At 38.0% G+C, this 26,879-nt stretch overlaps 2 protein-coding genes across 26 annotated transcripts in view; one reads left to right on the top strand and one right to left on the bottom strand.

Annotated features, from left to right (window-relative positions):
* Positions 1-19,985, bottom strand: part of vn (membrane-bound neuregulin protein vein) — a 209,416-nt gene extending 189,431 nt beyond the window's left edge. For 7 of the 8 annotated variants that reach the window (XM_022061617.2, XM_022061616.2, XM_022061615.2 and 4 more), the window contains exon 1: positions 18,370-19,984. In XM_022061617.2, the coding sequence (XP_021917309.1) occupies positions 18,370-18,976 (607 nt within the window). In that variant the 5' untranslated portion in view covers positions 18,977-19,984. Of the gene's footprint in view, positions 1-18,369 lie in introns of all 8 variants that reach the window. The other variant, XM_022061613.2, reaches the window with a different exon arrangement.
* The window catches only part of Atg10 (Autophagy-related 10), a 507,888-nt gene that overhangs the window by 218,378 nt on the left and 262,631 nt on the right, over positions 1-26,879 (top strand). The window contains exon 2 of one of the 18 annotated variants that reach the window (XM_022061633.2): positions 6,216-6,255. The exons of the other annotated variants lie outside the window; for them this stretch is intronic. The gene's annotated coding sequence lies outside the window, so the exon portion shown is untranslated. The remainder of the gene's footprint in view (positions 1-6,215; positions 6,256-26,879) is intronic. 18 annotated transcript variants of the gene reach the window in all.

The raw sequence follows: 26,879 nt of genomic DNA, 5'->3' as shown, positions 1-26,879 counted from the left end.
ATTCCACGCAGTGGTTCAGTAAGTTTGACAGTGATTTGCGCTCATATCTGAACCGATTTACTGGAACTACTACGTTAAGACGTCATCCTAATTCGTGGGTATGTAATTCTATAATTTTCCACTTCATTCAAGTTTACAGTAATACAAATTTGTATCATATTTGTCTGAAATTTTTTTTAGAAAAATCTTCACCGTTAAAAAGAGAGTTAGTTTGGGTGTATACCGTAATTAGGGCTAATAAAATAGACAATAAACACATATTTAAGTTAAGATCGTGACCAAGTGAGTAACAAACGGGAAATTGGTTACTTCGTGGTAAAATGTGTAACATAATTATAAAATATAGACAACTAATCTTGGGTTAGAATTTTATGAAATGTAAAGAAATTTGTTATACTAGAGGTTATATGTAAACGTTAACGATATTATATATAAGTAGAATAATTAAGGAATACAAAAGGATACAATGCACAATGTGGGGGGGGGGAGATGAGGAGACCAGAGACCCACCCTCTGAACCTTGTGTGTGACAAGAAAGAGTAAATACAGAATATCATGCAAATATGCGCCGTTAAGCATAGAGAACATTTAGGCTCACCGATGCACAGCTAAATGTGAACTTAGGGATTAGCGATTACGTAGTTAAGCGTAGTAAAAAATAGAATTGTAGCAGATACCGAAATTCCGATTCGTTGCTAGGTTTCAAGTCCTCACAGCGACGAATATAAAGGAGGCTGTCTTCTGGGTTGTTGCGCCGTGTGTTATGGTAGAAGTTTACCGATGATGGAGGCAAAAGACACCTCTGAAACGTCGGTAAACGTCTGTCATAATTTTGGGCGCAACGTCCAAGATTACAGAAATCTTATGGTTAATTGTATTTGTATGCTTTTAAGAAGTACACCTCTTCTGAGATTAAGAGAACGATAATCCTGTATTTGATTCTGCAGTGTAGAATCCTGGTGTGATCACTAATTATTTTTGTTTCATTGCCATAAATTTTACACCCCATAAGTTCCACTTATTGTTTCAAAAACAGTGTAAGAAGTGGAACTTAACAAATATATGGCGTGTAAAATTCACGGTAATGTACATGAAAATAATCCTGCAACTAGTTCTGCTGTTGATGATGATAGACATCATAGACAGAAAAATTCTAACTATTGCTAGTAAGCAATAAACATTTGCCTGTATTCTACATGTAACAAATCAGCTGTAATTATTCTTTGCTAATATAAATCCAATCAAATGTTTTTTTCCTTCTATCCTGCATTTTTCCCGTCTTCCTTCCGTCTCGTTCATCCGTCCTTTCATTTTTCTTTTACTGGTTCGCACACTGTTGTGAAGAGGTCAAAACAATTTTCATTCTTTTAACCAAAGCGTTCTTATCAAGACAAACGGGTACGCTCAGTTTGACAAAAATTAGTCAGAAAGGGTTGAAAATTCTAATACAAACGTTATATTGTATCACTGTAAAGCTGTCCCACTATACGCCATGTATGCACTTGAAGGGGGTCATTCTTAACCTCGGCACCAGATGGGGGTGAGTGGTCAGCATCACGCCCCTGCCGCGCTTTACCCCCGGGAAAGGACCCCGGTACCCATTGGATAGGAGGCTGGGTGAGCCCCAGGACCAGTCTGGACGCAGAGGTTACAGGAGAAATCCTCTGCCCCCGTCGGGGATCGAACCCCGGTCATCCAGTCCGGAGCCAGGACCTATACTGACTGAGCTACGTCGGCTCATTGTAGTACTGTGTCTTGCTTATGTAAAGCAGTCCATACTAGGGATTATCATTTGTCTGCATAACCATTTTTATGTAATTTGATTTAATCTTATTCTGACGGGGTGTTCATATTTAACCTATTTCACATACAGTTTCGCAGAAGAGACACAATCCAAATTATGCATTATAAATGCATTAGTTTCATAATGTCCATAATCACATTATTATCAAAACTTATGATATTACTAATGTTATATTGTTATTAAAAGACATGATTTAATTATATGGAAATTAAAATTTTGTTGTTTCCAGTAGGATCCATCATCGGAATTAAATCTTGATTTGTATTACGTAGTTAGTTTGTAGTTAAACTGTGTGTCAAAAAAAGCCTGAAGACAGCCTTTTGCATCAAAACGTGTTACAATAAACTAGATTAAAAATAAAAACAATTTTGTATAAAAATAAATATTGACCTCATAGTATTTACTACTGCTATACCATTGTTCTCGAACACATTTACTACATGGATTGACTGTCTACGTGAACTTAGAATCATGAACTTACAGACTTGTAATTCTCAAGATTTACATCACTCCCACACAGACTTGAGTTTGTTCATTGCGTTCAGATAAGTCCACATATACTGTTGCCTTAAGATAGCATTAACAATTTAAATCTAGAGGTGATAACACAGTAAACACTACAGACTTGTTACACTGTGCTCACATTTCTTAACGCCATTACGTAGTTTACATTCAACTGGAGCGAATGAGTAAAACCAGGGGAGTTATCAGCCCAAGAGAGCTGCAGAATTAAGTTCAGAATAGCTCGATCATGTCGGCCACAAGTTGAAAGCGCGGGGAAATTACCGACCTCGTGAACGTGTTGAAACTCGTCGTTTGCCTCGTGCCTGCTGAAGATTTAATCTGCAGTTTAGTTTGTGACTATCGGCCGATGACAACTGAACGATGCAGTTCATTTACAACATGAGCAAAGTTATTATCTACAACCGTTGAATCCAATCAAACATACAACCAATTCTATGACGAAATTTCCTTCCTGACAAGATAACAGTCTCTTAGTCAAGAAATTTCTAGAACTCATCCCGATCATCATCACGTGTTATGTAATTTTTCCTGCTTTGTTGTTTCCTGCATCTGGGACCTAAATATTCCCACTTTAAGTTCTCACATTTGTGCAGAACGATTAAAATTATATTTACGTATTTGGAAAAACGTTATTTAATATGCTGTAATCTACAAATATTCTGACACATAGACGCTTACAGATACGCGTCTGTAAATTGTCAGTTTCTGTCACAAACTTCCTCGCAAGAGCACAATTTCCCACGGATATTATTTGACGTTGTCTCCGCACAGCGCTGTGTTAGACTTCCCTAAGTCTTCCTCGCCTGCCGTGGCGAAGTTAAGAAGCAAAATTAAACACTTTAGCAAGAAGACGGGCGGGAGGCAGTCTACGATTGTTCCAAGGATCCACAGTTCTATTTCTGAAGCTACGAGTTAGCTTCATCTTGTCTAACCTCAATCTTCAGAAGATGAAACTGCTGTTCCACCCTCACTGTACTGGCCTCCATCTTAGTAGCATCGTCTTAACGGCGAGGTTAATTAGTTAATATATAAGCGATAGTTTAGTGTACTATAAAGCAGACTTTACAAAATACAAAGATCTTGATAAACAAAATAATTTTACATTTTATTTTATAGGCTTGTAGGATAAAATGTTCTGTTACCGTGATTGAACATCAAAACTACAAGGAAATACATGTAATAATAGTTAAATTGATGAAATTTGTTTTATCATTTACGGAAAAGACTTTGTAGCCCGTTGTAATTTAGAATTAATTATGAATTTAAGAATCCGTTTAGACATTATTTAGGACTTCTAGTGTCAGGCTGCAGTGGGATTCGAACCCATAGTCCCGTGGTTATATCGCTTAAATACGAGTTCTAACCAGCGCAGTCACTATATTGTAAGTAAGAAATTTATGATAGGTCTGTTAAATATCGATGAACTTGAAGATTTATACAGGTCACGTATTTTTAGATTGGTAAGCTATAGTAGGAGGCTAACACGGGCTGGAAAACTGACGTGGATGGCAGATGAAAGAAATGCAAAGAGAATCTTACTGAGAAACGTTATTGGAAAATATCCACTTTTAAGATTGAGGGACAGAAGAAAATACCACGAAGTCGAGTCTAAGATATGTAGGTTGTGAGGGATTGATGGTGGATGGCACTAAATTTCAGTCTTGTCCATTGGCGAGTCTCGTATTTGGTTTCGTTGAAACTTCACTGTATTAGTCTGCCTGTAAACCGGCGGTAATAAACGGTCTTAATAACTACTTAAGACGCTGGCTGAAATTTCAGGTTCTTACGGTGGCGAATATAAAAATGATTTTCTTCTGGGATGTAGTGCCGCGTAGTCTGTTACTCACCGACGTTTCAGATGAACTTGCGTTGCCTTCTCATCACCCTGATGATGGAGGCAGAAAGTACTTCTCAAGTGTCTATCGAACTACATGGCGTAATAACTCACCCCGAAATTTCGGATGTAACATATTAACATAAATTTTCTTCCAACCTTTCATTCTGATAAAATCTCTTGGAGCTCAAAGAAGTTATCACATTGAAGATGAAGATCTTCCAAATATTATGTAAGAATTCGGTCATTTTCCCCTGTTCACACTGAGAATCACATGAAATGTGAGCGTTACTGGTTGCAAAGGCAGGTGGTACACATAGTTACCACTGGGCTGTAGAGGGTTAAATAAGCTCTGCGCTACCGAAGTACACATATAAGTCTATGTGCATAGAAGATAACATAACATTAATATATTTGTAGGAGTTTTTGCGTTTATAGATTTTGCAAACCTGAAAATAAGGATTCAAATAGAGTTTTACAGGGCATGGTAATTATGTGTACCATCTACCTCAACATTCAGCAACACTACAGTTTGCCCTCAGAGTGTGTTTATGAATGTTGTATAATTCTCAAAATAGTTTTCCCTCAACAGAATTGGTGTTTGTAGATTTCAGGATAATATCAAATCATATAATAAAGTATAAAGGTATGCTCTGTATGCAATAGTCTCTGGAAAAGATTCTGTGATTGCTTGATGTGAACACAAAAAGGAAATTTCAGGTTCAATAAAATTTGGGGAATATCTTGATTAAATAAGTGACTATGAGTTTCTTGAGAACGGCTTTCTCCATTGAGTTGGGTTTTCTGAAAGGGGTCTGATGGATTCAAAACTGATCAGTGTGTTAATATAGAGTTATAATGCTGCATGCGACCCGCGGGCCATTGTTTGATATGTCACCTGTGATAGTAGTGAATTGAGTGAAACGCTGTTTAATAATACAGTAAATTAAAAATAATATTTGTCGGTCTCAATTCCCACAGATCTTAAGACTCGCGGTAACGAGGAACAAACTTCATGTAATAGATACCTTACGAAGCTGATAATCGCTCAGCTGGTCAATAACGCCCCCATATTTTATAAAACCAAAAGGTTTTCTACTGTGCTCACAAGATCCAGCCACTGTCCCCTGTCCTAAGCCAGATTAATCTACTCGACACACTCTCACCTTAATTCCGTACGATCCATTTTAATATTATCTTCTTATCTGTGCTTAGATGTTCTGAATGGTAATTTAACATGTATTGCGCTGAATCTAGAACGAGCTCAGTTCGACTTTATCCTACCCATGTGAGTATAGTAAATTCAAACAGTAAATATATTTAGACAGGGGCCTCAACATTTTAATTGCCGTAAAAGTCTTTGTGTTCTTTTTTTTCTTTTTTCTTTTTTCTTTTGCAATTACAACACTTTGTATACTCTATATTAAAAAATTAAAACTTTACAATTGTACTATAATTTCCTGAATATCACTGCGGGCTGCTTTTGTTTGAAATTCTTAATTTAGATAATGGATTATCTTTCTGTCTATTCCTGAGCTTTTATGTTATGTTCGACGCCTCTCTGTAAGACGATCCAGCCTATAATTCTATTACAATTTAATACATTTCACTGTTTAGATTTAATTCTTAGACGAACATGTTACAGTGTCTTTACCAGGAAACCCGCGATCAAGAATGTCAGTATTAACTCTTTGATGCTCTTTCTAAGTATTTACATTAATAAACTGTTTTCTTACTAAAAATAAAACTGTGCTATGAATTATTCATTTGTATGGGAATGCCCAGAAATATAGTTGTACTTATGTCATCAATCGATGAAGGATTAAAGGTTGGATAATGTAGGTATGCAGAATTTACTGAAGACACATAATTCAACGCCACTGAATGTAGTCCTAAAACGTCGCAAACACGATAGCTAACTTTGAATTAAATCGGAAAAGTAATTCCTATTGTGGATTTGTATTTTGATGGTGAAGTTATTTACTGGTCACTCGACTCTGGATTTTTGTGTCCAGTTTATAGTCTTTCCATCCAGTTTTTTTTTCTTTTTAGATCTGTTATATCAGCGGCACGGATCAAACAGCAGACGTAGGTAAGAAACTGCTACTCTAACTGCATCTGTAATGGCTCGTGCAGACTTTACAAAGCGGGATAGACATGTACCATTCTGAATTTCATTTCGAGAAGCAGTTTTCGGAATTCTGGGTGACGTCCAAGAATATTAACCTGCTAATCACAATAGATGTACCTTTATTTTCAAATGTAAAAGTAACAGTTAAACAATTACTTTAATATAGGTTCTTGAATTGTTATCTCAGTGGATGGAATATGAAGAGAAACACGGTTCTCTGTTCTCTTCGCTGTCCAAAGGTATTTTAATAGTTTATTTAATATGCTTGTAATTTATCATATACGAAATTTAAGCAAGAATATGAGCAGTCCTAATTTTATTATTAAACGACAGGCCTATATTAGGTGTTGCCTTAAAATATTGGGTTTCATTATTATTTAACCCACTGAAACCCAGTGATGTCTGTATATTTGTATTTTTCCCACAGAGCGAGAAATTTTGGTTTCAAAATAATCTCTGGTTAAACGAGATTATACATCCTTAAACAGTTTTAACCAGTTGGTCTTTGTAATGAAGACCCTTTGGTTTTTTTTTGTGAGTTGTGAATTGGATTTTCGTGTATTTACACGAGATTTGGCTTCGAGTTATTAAGTAAACAGAAGAATGGGGCACAGATGAATCATTTATACCAATTTCGTGGAGTGTACTGTGACGCAGTTTAGAATCTCTTACTTTCCCGTGTGCTAAAGATGGAAATATTCGTTTAAAACATAAAAAATATATAATTTTACTTTTTTATGGGTGTAAAGCGATCTCGGACACAAAAGTAAATGCTCATAGTCAAGAGTGTTTCAGAACAGGTTTCTAAAGAGAATATTTGGTAACAAGGCTGAAGGAAGTTACATAATGAGGTGTTTCATAACTTGTAGGTGTACTTTTCAATAAAGATTATTACGGTGATCAAATCAAGGATAATGAGATGGGTGGGTCACGTAGCATGCATAGAGTCATAGACGGTGAAAACATTTGTTACAGAGATATTTTGTACGAACATTTCACTACCGGTATCATAGAAGGCGGGAAATTTATTAGCTGAGTAGAATGTTGGTTCATCAGTAAGTGCTTTGCTGTCAGAAGTTAGTTATACCTAATATAATCATTGTTCATAAGGCATTTAGATAAGAAATAAGTGTAAATATCTCTTCGCGTTTTGACGAATATTTGGTAGATCGTATTCTTTTTATTATTATTTTTCAGTATACATACCCAAAGGCATTTTTCTTGAAGACTTTAATCGAAATAGTTGAAAAGGTCTTAAGGCTATATTATAATACCCGAAACGTCGACAGTACAACGTACATCCATCAAACACTAGACTATATTTAACGAAATCCTATGAACAGCTATTTATAATAATAATAATAATAATAATAATCTCTAGCAATAAAATTATATAATACATGTAGCACGTGTTAAAAACAATATGTATTCCGGAAATAGCTGCTTCACTATGTACGTTAGGGACAAGGTCTGTCTCGGGTACATGGAAGTACATACCCTATAATTTGGTGAATAGATGGGATAATAATAATAATAAATTTAGTCAATTCTAAAAGTTTGTGACGATGGTGCGTTTTTAAAATAAACAAGTTTTGTGGATATTTTCCATCGCCTAATAAAATTCCCCGACGTCTCGGAGATAGCGTCCCATCTCCGAAAAGTAGTGGAATTTTATGATTTTATTAGACGATGGAAAATATCCAGAAAACTTTTTACTTTATAATAAATTTAGTTGTACTTCCCGTGAGACCCTATCCCATTTAAGTTTAGCACAAGCAAACATGAAATCATACTTGAATGAAGTGATACCTTGTAATACAGACTTAAATTTATGCAGTACCGACTGGACATTAAGGTTCGTGTCACAAAACATGAAAATGAAGCTATACGTACTCCGTTTGCACCGTAAACCTGCCATCCAACCACACATACGGTCGTCACTGAGGGAGGTTACAGGCTTCAGTTATGTTATGTTCAGGTACTGAAATAACATGCGTGATAGGAGAGGCCATTTTGTATTCTATAAGCGTAAAGAACACCCATGCCTTGCATGTATGTAAGCCATGAGCATGTCTCCTAAGCTAGAAGGGCGACAAAACTGTGTGACATACAGAAAAAGTCTGCTAGGTTGCCAGACTGCTAAGTCATCAAATAAGTGGCCAAGTTACACAAGTTCGTAACTTCATGAAGTAGAGTTCTTCTTAAAAAGCTAGTAGTCGTTCAGCTGGTCAAGAAATAAGTCCATATCCTCACACAGGGTTTCTACATCTCTAAATTAATCTCTTTTCTTTCAACTTTCTGACTAAATTATTGTGTCCACTCCTTATCTTTCATGCATGCTACATTCCCCGCCTATCTTATCCTCATTGATTTTATCAGTCTTAAAATATCTGGTAAGGCGTACAAATTATTGAGTCCCTTACTGCGCGGTTATAGTGTAGTTTAAGCTTCACGCTTTTACGTATCAAGGCAGGTAATGTGGGATAGGATGTCTCCACATTGAATTTGGGTAGCGATGCTTAGACTGAGATTAAAGCAGAATCACGTGATCAGAAAGTTGAACGTAACTGTCACTTCCCGGGTCTTTGCTGGAACTGCATGGCTCACCGCCAAGCGCTAAGGGGTTTTTCCGATACGAGTCAAATATCTCTCTATAAAAAATAAAATTAACTAACCTGTTGTGTGTCAGGAAGTAACAGTTGTGTTAAACTGTATCAGTGAACACACTGTATAAAAGAAATTTATATATAATGACGGGATTCATTCATAAAAAATTACAGAGTTGACTACAAAAGCCATGTTCTTCGAATGTCAACTCAAGAACCACATTTCAATTTATGTATTACCAGCTGAACGGACGATGGTCTTTGGGGGAGATCCTACAAATCTGGAACTTTGTAGGACATAACATCGAAGGTTCGCTCCGCCGCCAAGAACATTTAGTACGTAATTTGTGGGTACATGTATAATTGAACTCCGTAACAAATTTCAATTGCCTAGCTCCAACGGTTCGTTGGTTATCGCCATCAAACCAAAGGCTAAATATGTACTTATTCAGCCTCCATGTTGTTCTTTTACCTTATACCAAAGAAGATTGTCTTCATAAAAGTTTGGACATCCTTCTAATATTCCCTGTCGTATATCTTTCCAGGATTCAATGAATCTTTACTGACTGGCGCTAGTGTCGCTCCCACCTCACAATTTCGCGTGTCCGATATGTTGATGTCACCCACCGCATGAATCTAAACGTTACGTTATTGGGGTGGTTTAACATGGCATAATGTCTATACCAAATTTCATCAAAATCCGTCCATCGATCCTCGATTTGAAACATGCGGACAGACATACCGACGGACACATCAGCCTTATATGCTTTCATTTCGTGCACACCGTGTAAAGAACGCCATTTAAGTTAATGTTACAGTTGTCACTGAGCGTGTGCATGTCATGAAAACGTAGAGGGGTCGTGGAGATAAAGTTCCGTATATTCCAGACCACGGAACCAGGTGGAGGTGACTGATCGATTTTACGGTCTGCCCGATGAACTTCCACGGAAATAATTACCGGTACCGGTTGAATATGTGGGCCACACAACCGGTGTGGATATTTCGTGTACATATTTTTTATTTATATAATTCTCCAATGATTAAAACATTAATTTATCTAGGCTAGGGTGGTACAACTTTCGGTTCCCTCGGGCCAAAAATAGATTCCTGTCGGAACCAAGGGTCAATAAATCCCTCATGACTAACTAACTAGATGGCTTACCGAACGCGAAGGTTCATCACCGGATTAACCAAAGCCCTCCACCGGACCCTGTCCTGGGGCAACAAAATCCAGTCTCCTTCAACTCCTATCTCCCATAGATCCCGCCTGACATTATCCTCCCATCTACGTCTAGGTCTCCCCAGCGGTCTCTTCCCTTCAGGTTTCCCAACCAGTACCCGGTGCACACCTCTTGTCCCATCCATGCGCGCTACATGCCCAGCCCATCTCATTCTTCTCGACTTAATCACCCTGACAATACTGGGGGAGGAGTACAGATTTTTAAGCTCACCATTATGCAGTTTTCTCTATGCTCCATCGTCTTCTCTCCTGGGCCCAAATATCCTCCTCAACAGCCTATTCTCAAACACCTGCAATCTGTGTTCCTCCCTCTGAGTGAGTGACCATGTTTCGCACCCATACAAAACAACAGGAAAGATTATTGTTTTGTACACTTTAATTTTCAGGTTCTTAGAAATCAGACGCGAAGACAAAATAGCAAGCATTTCCAGAATTTAATCTCCTCCTAACGTCCTCATGAGTGTCATTTTGATTTGTTATTGTTGTTCCCAGATATTTGAACTTTGTAACGCTTTCAAAGGACTTATTAGCTACCCTAAGATAATTTTGCCCGCCTGTCTTCTGATGACGAGATACTAACATGTACTTAGTTTTTCCTGAATTTACTTCTGTCCCACCTGTCTCCTAGCCTCTAGTAAAACTTTGTGTTCTTCTTTATTGTATTCATATCATCCCCCAATAAATTAACATCATCAGCATATGCCAATAGCTGATGTGTCCCATTCAATTGCAAACCCTCCTGCCTATCTTGGACTTTCCTGATGGCATATTCTAGCGCAAAGTTAAAGAGCAAGGGAGACAAAGCATCTCCTTCTTTTAGACCTTTCCTGATGAAGAATGTCTCATATACATATTTACCTACTCGAATTTTGCTACATAAATCCCTCATGACATCTTTTAAAACTAATATCCAATTACCATATTGTATGATAAAATATACATTTTTTAAATGTGAAAAAATTGCTGTTTAAATATATTCCTGCAACAGCTTGTAACTGACACAATTTTTAGGTGGAAAACTTAACATTTACGGTAGGGTTTAATGTCAATAACATGAGCGTCACATGTACGTAAAGCAGCAGACGAGTTAAGCTTCGTGGGGTTTTTTTGGTATCCTTTAGATCAGTGGTATTCAACCTTTTTGTTCGCGTACCCCCAGATATAATTTCTCTTCAACTTTGTACCCCCAAAGTTGTTGGTGTATAATTCAAGTTACACATAGTATATAAGCTACATCTAAAATAAATTAATTAAATTACATTACTGATTATTCAGTGTTTATCATAAAATAATATATATATTTTTTTAAATTTCACGTACCCCCTAAGATGTCTTCTCGTACCCCCGGGGGTACGCATACTCCAGGTTGACGACCACTGCTTTAGAGCAAAGAAAGTATATCAACTTCTAGAAACTAGTAACAATTTTGTAACATTGGTTAAAAGTGGTCTCGGGCCGGATGTGGCCCTCTGGCTGCTAGTTGTATTATGGCTGATCTAGAGTGTATAATTCATAGACTGACCTGGATATAATCAACTATTCTTGGGTCATGAAAGTGATGTTCATTTGTGGCTTATAACTTAACAGTGGGAAAGGTTCTGAAAACATACTTTTACTTACCTGTGGCCAGAAATCATGAAAGTTGACAAGCAACTAGTTTTGTCTAATTAATCCTGAAACTAATAGTTTCACAGTTTGTAACGTCGAGTGAAATTAGAGGAAAACTATGGAAATATGAGGATATGGAGGGAGAAAGGAACTTCATATAGATCAAGACAACGAATATTCATGCACGGTGAAATACGCAGATTTCAAACAAAAATAAATTATGCAGGAGCGACTACCCAAAATTATATCCACTTTACAATGAGAGTCAGTATACGTATCAAAATATTATCTATGTAATAAGGGAATGTTGGTAGCTTGGTTGGCTGGTTATAATTTGTTGTTAAGGGATTTTGAACCTAATGGGATAATATTCATGAATGTGAGTGTTCTTATAACCTAGATATAAGATCATATTTCAGATTACACTTTATTAAATTGTCTAACGTATTATCTTAAGGTGGGTAATGATTTAAGGTTTTTTCTTTATAAACAGCGTGACTTAATTTTTATTTTTGTGTGTAGCTTTCTGGAAACAGTCCTCTGAAACAAAAGACAGGTCACTCATCCATGTGCATAAACTTCTGTACAACGTAGAAAAACAGGTGTTACGTGTTAACGCTCGGTAGCTTTCTTAATTAAGCAAAAATAAATGATGATTTTAATTCTTATATACTGCTCTGTTACACTTTCCGATAAGAATGTGTTTTAAACACTGCTTAAAATTTTCTGTTCATTCTTGATGGGTAGTTAGTACTTTATAAATAATTCTCAGGTTATAATAAGGATTCTAGGAACAACTTGTTACGCAATCGGCTTTGTAGTTTGAACTGAATTTCCATCATTTCGGGGAATAACGCTGCCTCGATCATAAAAGATTTTTGTAAGACGTTATTAAGACGGTAAACTTATGTATTCATCGGTGGATTCAGTCGTCGTGAAATTTCAAAATATTATGACTTCTTTTCTTCAGACGATTCAGTCACTATCACATAGACAGCGGGAACACTAAATTATTATCTTATTCTTCCTCGTGTGACTCAACAACCCTGGCGGCCTTTGGCCTCCTCCCATGTGGGAGGTTGCTTGATCTATTTAGACATTTCGGTAGGTCTCCTTGGGCCAGTGATGAGCCCATCGCAAGGTCTCTACTTGTCCACACCAGGACAGCACAGCACAGAAAGACGCGGACAAACATTTGAGTGGGATTCGAACCCACTGTCCAGTGTCCCAAGTCCATGATGCTCACGCTTCAGACCGTCTATACTATTAATTATAAATTTCAATGCAAAATTTCCTGCCATAATTTGTAACATATAACCTGAAAAGTTTTACAACTTTCATGTCTCGGTATTACATAAGTAACACTTAACATACGAAAGAAGTTTTATATAGAATTTTTAGGTATGTCTATGATCTATCACCGTAACAAATTCCACTCATCATTTATCGTCAGCAAACCAACACCAACCGCTGCCATTCTCGTTTTAAAATCTGGTTCATTGAAAACTTTATCTTAACAGTACGATTTCTTTTTATCAGACATGACTATATCCTCGGTCACTACTATATTGAAAGTTCGCACTACCACCATGTTGGTGTTATTGATGTAAGGGAATTAAAAATGATAATGGTCAAGGTGACTTTTAAGTGACATATTTGTTTCATGAAAATTATCAATTGCTTCTAAAGCTTCACGGACGGAGGAACATCTGGACATCATGCAACAAACTTGTATTTCTTTATAAAATAACGAACATATATTGAAAATATCAAATCTGTTCATTAAGCTTTAATGAAGAATGTGCCGCGCATGTTAAACTAGGACTGGAAACTTAGCAACAAGCAGTCTCCTGCTGCTGACTGGTGTCAATTTGTCACGCTACTTTTAAATGTCGTTCAGTAATGGGGAAGTCGATTTATTTTATCGACATAACGTCGTTAAATTCAATCGCGAATTTCGTGATCGAGTTATGCAGTTTCACTAATTATTGACATGAATTATGCTTCTAATAAATAGACGGCCATTTTGTAAATTGCCTTTGGAATAGGAGACATTCAAACCAGTGTGTGCAATTTATTGAAATATTAGTATTTTACAGTAGAACGGTTACAAAAATGACGCGAATATTTTTAACAAAGTCACTTCTAAGTAGGATCTGAGCTTTTGACGGCGGTGGGTTTCAGCGCCGTGTAGTCTCATAAAAGTGTAAATAATTTCAGAGGTCCATGCTGCCTCAATCATCGCCGTGATGAAGGCGGCAAGAACCTTTTAAATATTAGTATACTTCAATCAGACTACACGTCGTTACAACCCAGACAATTTCAACTTCAGAGATACTTCTGGATAAATTTTATTGCACGGTAGCCTATCTATTCCCTGCCCAAACCACAATTAAGAAATAGTTAACGCGGCTGATAGAACGAGAAGATTTTATTCGCAATTAAGAGATTTAGGACGCTTGTATATAATACAGTGTTAATAATCAGTGGGAATTTGTTCTTCTCTTCTTATTACAGTAGTTCATTAAAATATTCTGCATATTTTGTCTTCATTCGAAATCAGGCAAATTACTTTCCTATTTGTGACAGAAATGTTTCTTGGATAAAGAAGTCAAGTACGTTACAAAATCATACGAAGCGAAAAATATTTAGGCGGGCTGTGTTTGACTTCGGGCTTATGATTTTTGCTGTATATTTACATAATACATTAAAATATATTGCATCATTGGGATTGGAAATAAATGTAATGTTCTTTAAATTCGGGCGTAATATGTATGTAAGTAAAACCACTTTTACTCTGAGATAAGAGATGAAGCACTTATCTTAGTGCCGAAGTTATGATAATGTGGCTATGGTAAAATGGTGATTAGTATTAGGGGAAAATCGAAGAACTCGGAGAGAAACGTGCTCTAGTGTCACTTTGTCCAAGAAAAATCTCACGTATTAATTTCTAGCAGAAACGGGTTACCCAGAAACCCTAACAAAATTTCATGTTTTGGCAGGACTGTAAATAATTAAATTCATACAGCAACGTAAAGTAAAGTAAAGTTTGTCCCACTATACGCCATGTAGGCGTTTGGGGTGAGTGGAGGTATAGCTCCTCTCTTCCTTGACCTCGGCACTAGATGCCGGCTTTACCCCGTAAAGGACCCCGGTACCCATTGTAGAGGAGGCTGGGTGGGCCCCAGAGCCGGTCTGGACGCAGAGGCTAGAGGAAAAATCCTCTGCCCCCGTCGGGGATCGAACCCCGGTCATCCAGCCCGTAGCTAGTCACTATACTGACTGAGCTATCCCGGCTCATTCATACAGCAACGTGGAAGTTGAAAATACTATAAACTTGAACACTTTAATGGCACTTTTGATGTCAAAATGACCTCTACAGGTTTTCTATGTGTGACTACAAGATCGTATTTATTTGGAGATGTCCGTATAGTATCTTAGAATTTTCATCACCCTGATGATGGATGCAGTAAGTACCTTTGAAACATTGGTAAAATATTAAGCTTGTACCAGACTACACGAAGCTACAACCTAGAAGGTAACATTCGTCAAACTAAACGGTTTGAGTTAAACTGCCCTTTAAAATACTTGTTAGTTTACACCACTGGAATAATTCGTTTGTATAGGCAATGAATTGTGCTATTTGTTGTAAAATTGCTGCTAAATCGTTACAGATTTTGAGTTTGCTGGAAATGATCACATTCCTAAATATAGTATTGTTTTCTTCCATGAATTATTCAGTAGAGATTCACGTTCCTAAATACATTAGGGGGTATGTCATAGTCTCATTTTGAATTCTACTCAGTTTGCGACCTTCCTACCTTACCTCAATTTTCTGAATAACATAGATTATGTATGCCGCATTGGCAAACCACAAACCGAAGGGGCGGGGAAACGGGGAGAGGAGAGACTGGGAGGCCCATAAGCAGATCCCTGTATAATATTAAAATGTATTTTAAAAACAGTCTGGGCTGGATTCAAGCAAGAATTAACTGTCATTTGTCTGCGGCGTGTAGTCTGGTATACGTTTGATAGGTGCTTGCTTCCTTCATCGTCAGAGTTCATCGCCCTCATGATGGAGGCAGCAGGGACCTCTAAAATGAATTCCGTCAGTTCAATACAGGGGCCATTAATGATTTTTCTTAAATACGGAAATAAATCTTCGGGAAAATTCGAGGCATTTATTGAGAGGCTAAGCCACTATCAGGTTCCGCTGTGGGACTTTTAAGTCAGTATGTTGTGTATACATCTCAATATTAAAATATTTAGGATTTTTGCCGTTGAGGTCCAATACAAACTTCCCTCTATGTTATGTGTTATTTCGATAAGGTAATTCTAATGTAACACAAGTCGACAGCCTTGTCTTCAGAAGACGACTAGCATGGTTATTGTAAACTACCATACCGTACCACACATTCTGTGTTTGCCAGAGATCCAAATGACACAATCGTTTGGATGAATCTCATGGCGTAGTTAATTGCTGGTAGAAGAATTAAATGACATCAGTCTCCTAACTTGACCGTCCGTCATAAGACTGGGTTATAACCTTGGCTCACTTGCAATGAGAATGTCTCTTCTGCTTTGTAATACGGACCACACACCCCTGAAACATTTCGCTGCCACCATGTGACAACTATAAGGAGAATCTAAATAACGCTCGTTTAAATATGCTGTTTCAACTACCTATACCAGGGGTGGGGAACCTTTTCATGTTGGAAGTCCGCATTAATTTGGCTGTAATCAAATTAGGCCCGCATTCAAGAAACTTCAATTAGATATACTTAAAAATGTACATTATTTTGTAGAAATCTAACAACTATTTACTTAATAATTTAAAAAAATGAAAACTATTTGTTAATTTTAAAGTTAACTAATCTTTTAATGACTTTGTTGTGTCTGCTTTTCGTTGGAAAGCATTTGAATATTTGATTGTAGCATGTATTAATAAAAATAAAAGGATTTGTTCTGTAAAATTTGGATTCAGTCAAAAGGCCGCACTTAAGGACCTAGAAGGCCACAGGTTCCCTACCCCTATACCATTTACTCTGAACATATGTAGGAAGTAACATATAATGAGTATTAACATATTTGCAACAATTTACTTTCTCTAGAGCAGCAAAAAATAAGCAAATTAAATATATTGTCTGATATAGGTCACAAGTGCAGATGAAATTGATGAATGTGCAATCGACAGTGCTGTAAGTCCTCGTTACCACAAGAGATACATTATCAGTGCTTAGTAATTAATATTTTATGCCCGTCTTACAGTTAACTTCAGAAACTGTGTTTCGTAATATTTTAAATTCTAAAAGCCTTAAGTAAAACATTAATAAAGACAGTGTGTACGCGTAGTGGCGAATTAGTGTACAGACCGTAGGATTTTGTATTGTGTGTTAATAATAGGAATATTGTTTTGTCATTTAATCGCGTGAATTAATGGGGGAGTTACTAGGGGCTGTATTACAGTTACGAATAGAAAATAATAGGAATTCGATGCTTTTATCAAGATCGAACTGTAAAATTCACCCATTCCTAACACGTGTTCTATTTGTCAAAAAATAAATTACATTGAAATCAGAAAACAAGAAAGAAAAATGACGTTTGAGTTCGGACTCTCCAACGCGTTCAGCGATGATGCATTCACCCCTATCCCGTGTTTGATTCAACCCCGTTAAGGACTCAGTGTCACGGTTTCGCCAGACGAGATTTTGGCGTTTGACACAGAAAAATCTGGAAATGTATCCCAATTGACATTCCGGAAAGTTCAGTAAGAACGAGATGCCAGTTAGTGTTCGACGATGAACACTCGTTGCACTTGTAAAAAAGAAATCCTTGCACTTGTACTGTTAAAAGACAATTTACGGACTTTCGCGTGCAGGTTACAAATCACGTGACCTACGTGTGCTCTTCCAATCCAATTCTCTTGAATTGCAACCATCAATAAATACCTTAATATGACTTGCGTGATAATTTTGATCACTCTGTATAATTACTAAATATCCAGAATAAAATATTCAAAGATTATTTTCTTAGTTTATTTCTATAGTGGTGACGAATGTTGAGATGGCTGTCTTACGTAATCTGGAGCTGTGATATTGACCGAAATTTCAGGGACGCTTACTGCGTCTAGCGTCACGGCGATAAATCCCCCCTGATGATGGAGGCAATAAAATTTTATGAAACGTCGGTTAATATCAGGCTACACTGCGCAATATCAGAAAATACAGCCGTCTTCTTATTTCCATGATCTTGTACAACTCTGCGCCAATAAAAATCACACAACTAAACTAAGAACAAGAGTAAATTGTTTGTCAACAATTCAACATAATATTCAGGTATTATAAATTTGAAATCCAATAAAAATATTTTTTGTTCTGTGTGTGCTTTGAACAATGTGACAGTTTCATACAAAGAATCAAGAATCTTTGATAATATGTTTGAGATTGCGGAATATTTTATTACGGAAGTGTATTCTGTTCATTTCAATGTTTTCCGGATTTTTTATCACGGCAGCAATTGATTGAAATGTGACAGAAGACAGAGGCTAAAGCAGTGAAAGGAGAGAGTGAGAAATTACTCAGTACTCTTACGTCATATGAATGAATTAGTGTCTGTACTTACCACAGTTCTGGCAGAGAATGTCCTTGACGGCTTTGACAGTCTTCTCGTTTCTTTTGACAGGTTCTCCACGGGCTTTGAAAATATGCTGTTCAATTTTATCAACAAACACAATGTACTTCCCTCCACGTTTTATATTCGCTCTCATAACACTATTCTTATCTCCTTCGTCATTACATTTCTGAAAATTATTATTACTTGCTGTTGCCTTTTCAGCAAACTGTAGCCTCACTGGACTTCGTAAAAACCTGGGGTCCAAACCCTTGTGGACCTTCTGTACAACAAATGTCACGTTGTACACACCGTCCCGGACTGGACTCCTGGATCTAGCTTTCCCCTCAAACACAGTTTGGGCTAAGTACGTTTTGACCCCAACATCTTCTTCAGGACATGACTTAGAAACTCCACCACTTCCAGATCTTATTCCTCCGGAAGGCGTCGCTCTGCCGAATGGGGCAGCGGTAACGAACACACTGTTATCAGTGCAAGACCCTGATAAAACTACCAATATAAATACAATCACTAGGAACACCACTTTGTCACACAAGGACCGCCAACTACGAGTCCTACTCCACGTGGTCACGTGAAGAAACCTTGTCGGCATATCCATCAGCTGTTCTGTAATACTATTTCCTTCTGTTAGTCTTTACCTTCTGTGAAGTCCGGTTGTGGGAGAGGCCCTGCTTAATCCAAATTTCTTCTGGGATGTTTACAGAACAGGAGAGTCGGGTTTAGTACAGTCGGCGAATAAGAAAACGTGATAACGAACATGCTGTTGATGGATAGTAACGGGGTGAGCATAGTTGATCCGGACGGTCGAGCTGGGGTTACTGCTCTGACTTTGGTCATGGTGCCTAATCTGGTTGTATGAGACATGGTGCTTCACGTTCGATATTTTTAAAGGAATAATTGTTTCCTCTCTCCTCTGGTACCGAGTTTGTCCCAATTTTTAAGGAATATTTCGAAAGAAAGAGGTTATTAATTCGGAGCCTATTTTTTCACTTCCTAACATATCCTTGATTCTTCTGGTTCGATATTTCGATGGAACACGCCTCCCTTTCTTTATAAGATGTCTAGTAACGAACACAAACCACGCCCCCTTCTGTAGCACGTTGCAGACACTCACAAGAACATATGTGGCGACATTTTAAATTAATGGAAACCCACACTTAAATAAAACACACTTTTACTTTAAATTTCACTTCGTGTCGAAGAAATCGTTGGTTCTTATTTGGTTTCACAATTCCTCGAGTTCAGATTTTTTTTTTAAAATCGCGATGTATCCATTAGTTAATTTTATTTTATTTAATAATTGGCGAGTGTTCTTTGCATGTGCCGTGGTGTCCCCTTGGAAAACAGCTCGTGTTGGCCGCCTTCTACCCACTGTCTTGCCGCCAGATACCGTATTTTCATACACAGCTACTCCTGCCTTGTTTTACCACCATCACCATTGCAGCAGCAGCTACTGTCGGAGCACGAGAAGATCCCGAACAAAAGCCACACAGCGCCCCGCCACCGCTCGTGTCTCTGTCTTCGTCAGCAGTAGTACTACTGCGAACAGAGGACTGCTCGGTCGCAGGGTAGGAACCGCGTACTATTACAGAGACGGTTTAGGAGCCGAAGAAAGGAGGAGGGGCTCCTCATCCTCCCCTCCATCAGGACTAGTTCGTGCTTGCGTTACTGTGAGCTTTAGCGCGCTGTACTCCCCTCACCGCAGTGGCCTTCCCCACCTCCGCTAAACAACATTTCCCCTCCCTCATCTTCATCTCTATTCTATCTCTTCCATTTCTTCGTCTTGTTCGGAAAGCCGATGTTGGACGATGTATGTCGAGCAGTAGACGATGAGTCACTAATGATTCCTTCTACTGCACTGGTTATCTGTCGGCCGCCCGGACTCAATGATATAGGAGTGACGAGGCATGCATAGTTAAATTACATTATTATGACCCGCGCATAATTACGCTTTATTTCTTAACGATTTGCAACTAAAGATAATGAGAGGACGATAAATGCCATAGATTTAAGAATACAAAGTTGAAGGGCAGAGAGAAACCGCTTACAATATACAGGAAGGAGAATAATATTAAAACTGGGTTTAAAAAATCAAATATGAATTGTAAGTCGGTCGGATTCATAAGCTCTTCTTAGCACGGTAATTAAAGTTCTGGTTTCATAAAAGGCAGGGTATTTATTGATTAACTGAGCGACTATCAGCTTCTTAAAGAGTGTGATGTATGGAGTCATGTTGCGAAATTTAACGCCCTAAAGTGTGTCCTTTTGATTTCATGGTTGAGCTGAACGCAAGAAAATTCTAATTACATTAACCGATTAAATTGCTGATTACTCCATGATTTGTAAACGAGTAGGTCTAATCGTTTCACAATTCTGAGCTTAATACTTTTGTAAGGTACATTATGTTCTATGAGAATTTCGGAACTTTTGTCGAGAACCTCGTAATAATGCAAGAATACCACTGTAATGTGATACGTCCCAAAATTCCAGAAAAAACATATAAACAATAACAATAACAAATGTGACTGGTTAGTATACTTTTACTGACGTCACCATGTATCCAGAAGGTCCTGTGATTGACAAGAGTTTCATGGTTTTCTTCTATCCTTGAGAAAATCCTGCATTGATACCTAAATTCTGTTTTGCATGTGCGTGTTTTAATCCATAACAGACATAAAAATTACATTCCACTGTAGTGAATACATTCCTTGAACTCTTCCCCAAAAATTACAATTAATAATAATAGTAACAACAATAATTATTATAAGGTGGTGCCGATAATTATTTGTGCAACTGAAAGCTTATCACAGTCATTTAGGAAATATGTTGGAACACATTCTTCGTATTCAAATAACATCACGTATGTTGACGGAAGTGTTAACTTAGCACTTGTCTGATATAAAATATATTTTCCAGAAATCATGACGCATTGAGTCCGGAGATAAGATTTTACTCTGGCTAATGGGCATATAAGCTGTTCGCACTATTCTGAGTGATATACTTTTGTTTTTCCCCCCACTCAGTGATTCCAGCCAAGTGCCTTCAAAGCTGTTTAATTCTCAAGCCCTTTAAATTCACTATATACAGTAGTCGTTCACTTCTTCAGTTGATGCAGCGAAATTAGCGGGAACACTTGAAGAGGTCTAGTGCCCGATGTCCGTTCCTTGAGCCAGCGACTACCGCGGCCGACAGCGTACGTAGAGATCCTTTCAGACCAACGCCTCAGATACGGATTCGCCTGCCGTGAAATGGGATTCATCACAAGTTGAGCGTAAGATAGTAAGCTACTAAGGCCTTCACTATTGGCCCACTACGTCAAAATACTGGACGCCATTATTTTCATGGTGTCGAATCCCCACAAGTCAGTGTAAAATTAGATAACTCTCCTAGCCGAGAATGAACAAACTCTAGTCGGTACGTATTCGCTTGTCGGCTGGACTATCTCCACACATTGTGCGCTCCTTTCTGTAAGATATCTGGAAGTTATGAAGCTGCCCCACTATATAATTTTTCTATCCTCCTGCCATTTAATTTCTCTTAGGTCCAGATATTTTTTTTTCATCACTGATTGCCCCATCTAAGTGGTTGGCAGTTGTGATTCGTATTCGGGAGGCCCCTGGTTTAAACTCTGCCAGAAGACCGGCTATATTGACCGAGATTCCTCGTTATTTTCCTCAGTTACTCCATTAAAATTTCCGGGAGAGTACCTTAAATTAGTCCACGACCACTTTCTTTTACATCCTTTACAATTAATTGCTGGCTACTCATCCAGACATACGTCGCTATAGTATTTGTGGTATTGAAAACTTTGTTAAATGAATATTGTAAATCAAATTCTACTCAGTACGTTGATCTGAAACAAATAACGAAATATGTTTAATTATAAGACATGGACTGATTGTTATTATTTTTTAACATTCACGAGAAGGATAATTACGTACAGAGGTCGGAACAGGTGTACAAATTGCCGTCGGACAGAATAACACGATTTGTTATTTGGTATGAATTCTTGATGTGGAATCAGAATATCCTATAATGTTTCAATTGCATTACTCCCATCCGTACTGATCCTTTTTAAGAAACACGATCTTAGAAAACGATGTTGCTCTCTGAAAGTCGCAGAAACCTCAAAAGACCTCACACGACACATAGCTGTTGTAGTCCATCTATTTATAGGAGTTGACAGACTCGTGTTCATTAGCTTTCGATGTGGGTGAATCGATTCAAACCTCGATCGCCAGATATGGTTTGATGACACCAAAGACTAATCAAGAAACCTTGTGGGGGTATCTGAGAACCACGGTTGCCATGTCGGTGTGAATTTCGTAAAACTCACTCACTGTTTGATTTCATCCATTCTCTATGTTCGTTAGGTCCGGTTCTTATTTACCACTTCGTTTCCAAGTAGTTTCAATCTTTGTAAATTCTAATTCGTAATTGTCGTTGACACTCTGTGGGCAATGCAACTATTTCACACAGGTTTTTCGTCTGTTTTTTTAAATGTATTCGAGACAATAAAATTAACTCTTGAGAAGCTAACTCTTTCTCAACTAGCCAAGATTTTTCCCAAATTCACGTCCTTTGAGGTAACCCGCCATTGGGCCTTATCCCGAGACACGTGAATCCTTTTAATATTCTCCCACACTTTTTCCTTAAAATTAAATTTAATATTATCCTGTTATCAGCATCTGCATCTTTAGAATCTCTCATTTTCTCAAAAATTTGGCTTAATACGGTGACCACAAGTGTCTACCACTTGTGCCCACGTCAGTTCTGTATACATCTCCACACCTTAATTCATTATAATGTGTAGATTATAAAGTATTAATTTATTTACTTTTAAGTTTACTACAAAACCCAATTTATGTTATTGTCCTGGCGACTATTTTAATGCTGAAAGTTTTTTAAAATTGTTTCTAGGTGATTTTTGTAATAGTACGACATGGTTTCCGGTTATATTTTGAAGAATATTCATGTAAGCCTACTTAAGGGACCGTGTTATACGTAGCTTAGGCGGTTAGTTACAGGTTCATCACCGCGGAGGCCCGGGCAGTCCATATGAGATTTATGATGGACAAAATGGTACTAGGACAGGTTTCTCTCCACGCCGTTTGGATTTCCACTGGCATTATCATTCCACCGCTGTTACTTACTTGCCCATGGGGTGGACAAAGGGCCTGTTAACGGCCCAGTTCTATATCGGAACAATAAAGGAATCTTCTTAGACTGTATTTATATTTATTTACCGTTGTCGCGACCGACCGGTTAGGACGCCCATTTTCAATTTGGACGGCCTAGGATTCAAATCTGCTGTCCTGCCTAAGGATTTTTGTGGTTTTCCTCAGTACACCTAGGAACATTTCGGCTTGTCTTAAATCAGGCTATGATCACGTGCGTTTTGTTCTTTCCTAATTATTATCCATGAACCCTTTAGTCCAATGGGACGTTTTGTTTACGTGCGATAAGAATATATATATATTTTTATTGTTATTGTGAGTAGTTATTTCTCTCTGACAGATATTAAACACACTCTAGATATAGGATTTGAGGTTTTAACAGCGGTGAGTCTGAAGATTGCTGTATTCTGGGTTGTTGCGCTGCGTAGTCTGGTAGATGTCCACCAACGTTTCAGAGTTCCATCAACAGGGCCTTATGATGGAGGTAGCATGGACCCACCCAACCCAGAATACAGCAATCTTCATACTGTAGATAAATTAATGTAGGTCTAATTTAATTGTGTCAGTTAAATTACTTAAATTTCACCAATTATTGTTAAAGGATTCTTGACTGCCCGAATAACACATCGGTAGCCGTATTGCAAGTTGCTTTTGTTTGCTGGGTGATGGAAGCAGGTAAACTTCTACCACTATAAGGTACATTCCAGTAGACAGTCGATTTCATACTCGCCGATATTTTAACCTAATATCGCAACAAATTTATTTAAATATTTTTATTTTTTCATTTGTTTAATTTGTTAATTGTCTTTAATAACCATTGTCGTTAAGTCGAAATGAAACCAATCAATTATCCATTTGATTATATCCGTTTATAGCAGGGAATTTATCTGTTGGTAAAAGATAAATGTAGGTGAATCGGGAAAGAAGCGGTAGATAGACTGACTAGCTTAGACGTACGAGGTGCGATCGAAAGGTTTCCAGACTGCGCGTATAAAGACCCGTACACTTATCTCAGGTATTAAATTCATCCATCACCCTCGAAGTAGTTCCCATGGGAGTGAACACAACGATCCCAGCGCCGCTGCCAAGCCTGGAAGCATCCCTGGAAATCTTTCTTTGTCAGCCTGTCAAGCACCATCTGCGATTCTGCCTGAATATCTTCTATCTTCTATCGTCTCAAATCTCCTTCCCTTTAGCTGAATTTTCATCTTTGGGAAGAGGAAGAAGTCACACGGAGCTTAGAAAGGTAGTTGGGGTCGGTTCATGCAAGATCTTTGAGCTCCTGCAAACGAGAAGTCGATTCTGCTTCTGGTCCTCAGACAGGAGCCTTGGCACAAACTTGGCTGCGATGCGTCGCATGTGGAGTTCTTCCTTTAGAATCAGCTGACAGGTCCCATAGCCTATCCCAACAATGTCGCAAAAGTCGTTGATGGTAAGACGTCGATCTTCGTGAATGGCCTGCCGAATCTTCGTAACATTTTCGGGCGTTGTGCTCGAAGATGGTCGTCCAGAACGCTCGTCATTATCGACAGAGGTTCGGCCATTTTTAAGACGTGAATGCCACATAAAAGTTTGTGCACGACCCATTGCGGACTCCCCAGATGCTTGCTTTAGCATTTCATAGGTTTCCGTAGCCGTTTTGGCGAGTCTTTGGCAAAATTTGATGCACACGCCATTCCGAAATCGCAGGAGGGTCGGTGTAATGCACTACTAAAACGCCCGTAACTAAGAAACCAATGCTAATTCGATGATGCCGGCTGGCACACTGATTTACTATGAATGTAGGCCGCACCCCCTAGCGGCAGACGCTCGTACTACATCCGGTTCGCCCTCTATTGACACAGTCTAGAAACTTTCCGATCGCACCTCGTATGTCAGGTATAGACTGGGTAAACTGACTTCTTGTGGTCATGGGTCTCTTGGTTACTGCAGTCCTCGTGTTTCGGGACGTTCAGCGAATCTCAGTGTTATGAAACCAGTCTTCAACCGAGATCCTACTTGAATTTATGTTAATAGCATAAGCCGCTCTGTGTTTGCTTCCTTCACGTTTGATTTGCAATGAAATGGCATCCGAAACGCCAGAATTAACGTACTGACGTCACTAACATTCCTCAAGTAATAGATGTTTCTTTTATGGGCTAAAAGTGTACACGCCTACGTACATTTGGAAAATATAGCAATGCGATTTGCTATGTAAACTATATCATGCAGCGAATAAAATCTTTTATAGTACACGTGGCAGATTCCTTTCTGGGACAGAATTAAATACATCAACACATATTCAACTCATATAAAAAATAGTTTGAATTTTATTCACATGACATACTCTTTCTGACAGTTTTTTTTCTAATTTTATAATGGATTTTGAAAGAACAGACGTCCAGATTAATTTATGTAGTTTCTTATTGTGCCCCACCTTATTTTTTAATAAGAAACTTTTTCACTATAATTATTCCTATTGGTTTGATTTATACTTCGTTTCTTAACCTGAGATAACAATATTAAACGTGTTTAAGAACAAGGTGCCGAAGAGAATGTTTGAACAGGAAACTACATAATCTTTTTTATTCATAAAATATAACTAGGATGATCAAATCTGGGAGTCTGAAAAAGTCTGAGCATCTACCATGCATCGAATCAATAAAATTTGCAAATTTATTTCTTGGAGAAGCTGAAATGGCGAGGCCACTTGCAAGACGTGTGAATGGGACGATAACATTAATATTATGTAAAGAAATAGGGTTTATGTGGATTGAGATTACCTGACTGTTGATAAGGACCAATATCTGGTTCTTGTGAACACGGTAATGAGCCTTAAGATTTTATAAAAGGCGAGGAATTTGTTGACTAGCTAAGCGAGTGTTAGCTTTTCCGGAAGGACTGTGCAACATACAGTGAATTATACTGATTTTGATAAATCTCGATATGAAGATCGTGTCAGTGGGTGTCAGATCAATTTCCAAACTTCTTTTTAAATCGATTATTCCATTATTGGAATACTGATACAAAAATTGGATTGAATGTTGAATTAGGTGGTACATAGAGCAACCATTTTGCTTCAGAGAGTGAAAATGTAGGTGTTTCTTAAAATTTCCATATATCTGACGTGGCAGCAAATTGAAATCTGCAAGGCTGGTGTCGACTTTGTCAACAGTTTATCATTCTGCCTGTCCGAATTCACCAGGGTTCCGCCATCTAGTTATGTAACCAAATTGTATGCTTCAAGGTCACATCAAAATTGTACAACGTTGAAACACGAACTGCGGAGCCCTTGCGAGTGAAGACGGCTCAGATCTCGCAGCGTAGCTAAGGTATCGATGCTCT

Source organism: Zootermopsis nevadensis, unplaced genomic scaffold (assembly GCF_977971745.1).
Source record: "Zootermopsis nevadensis isolate Lab colony 2312 unplaced genomic scaffold, Znev_1.0 Znev_ptg000016l, whole genome shotgun sequence".
NCBI lineage: Eukaryota > Metazoa > Arthropoda > Insecta > Blattodea > Termopsidae > Zootermopsis > Zootermopsis nevadensis.
This window is presented reverse-complemented; position numbering and strand designations above follow the sequence as displayed.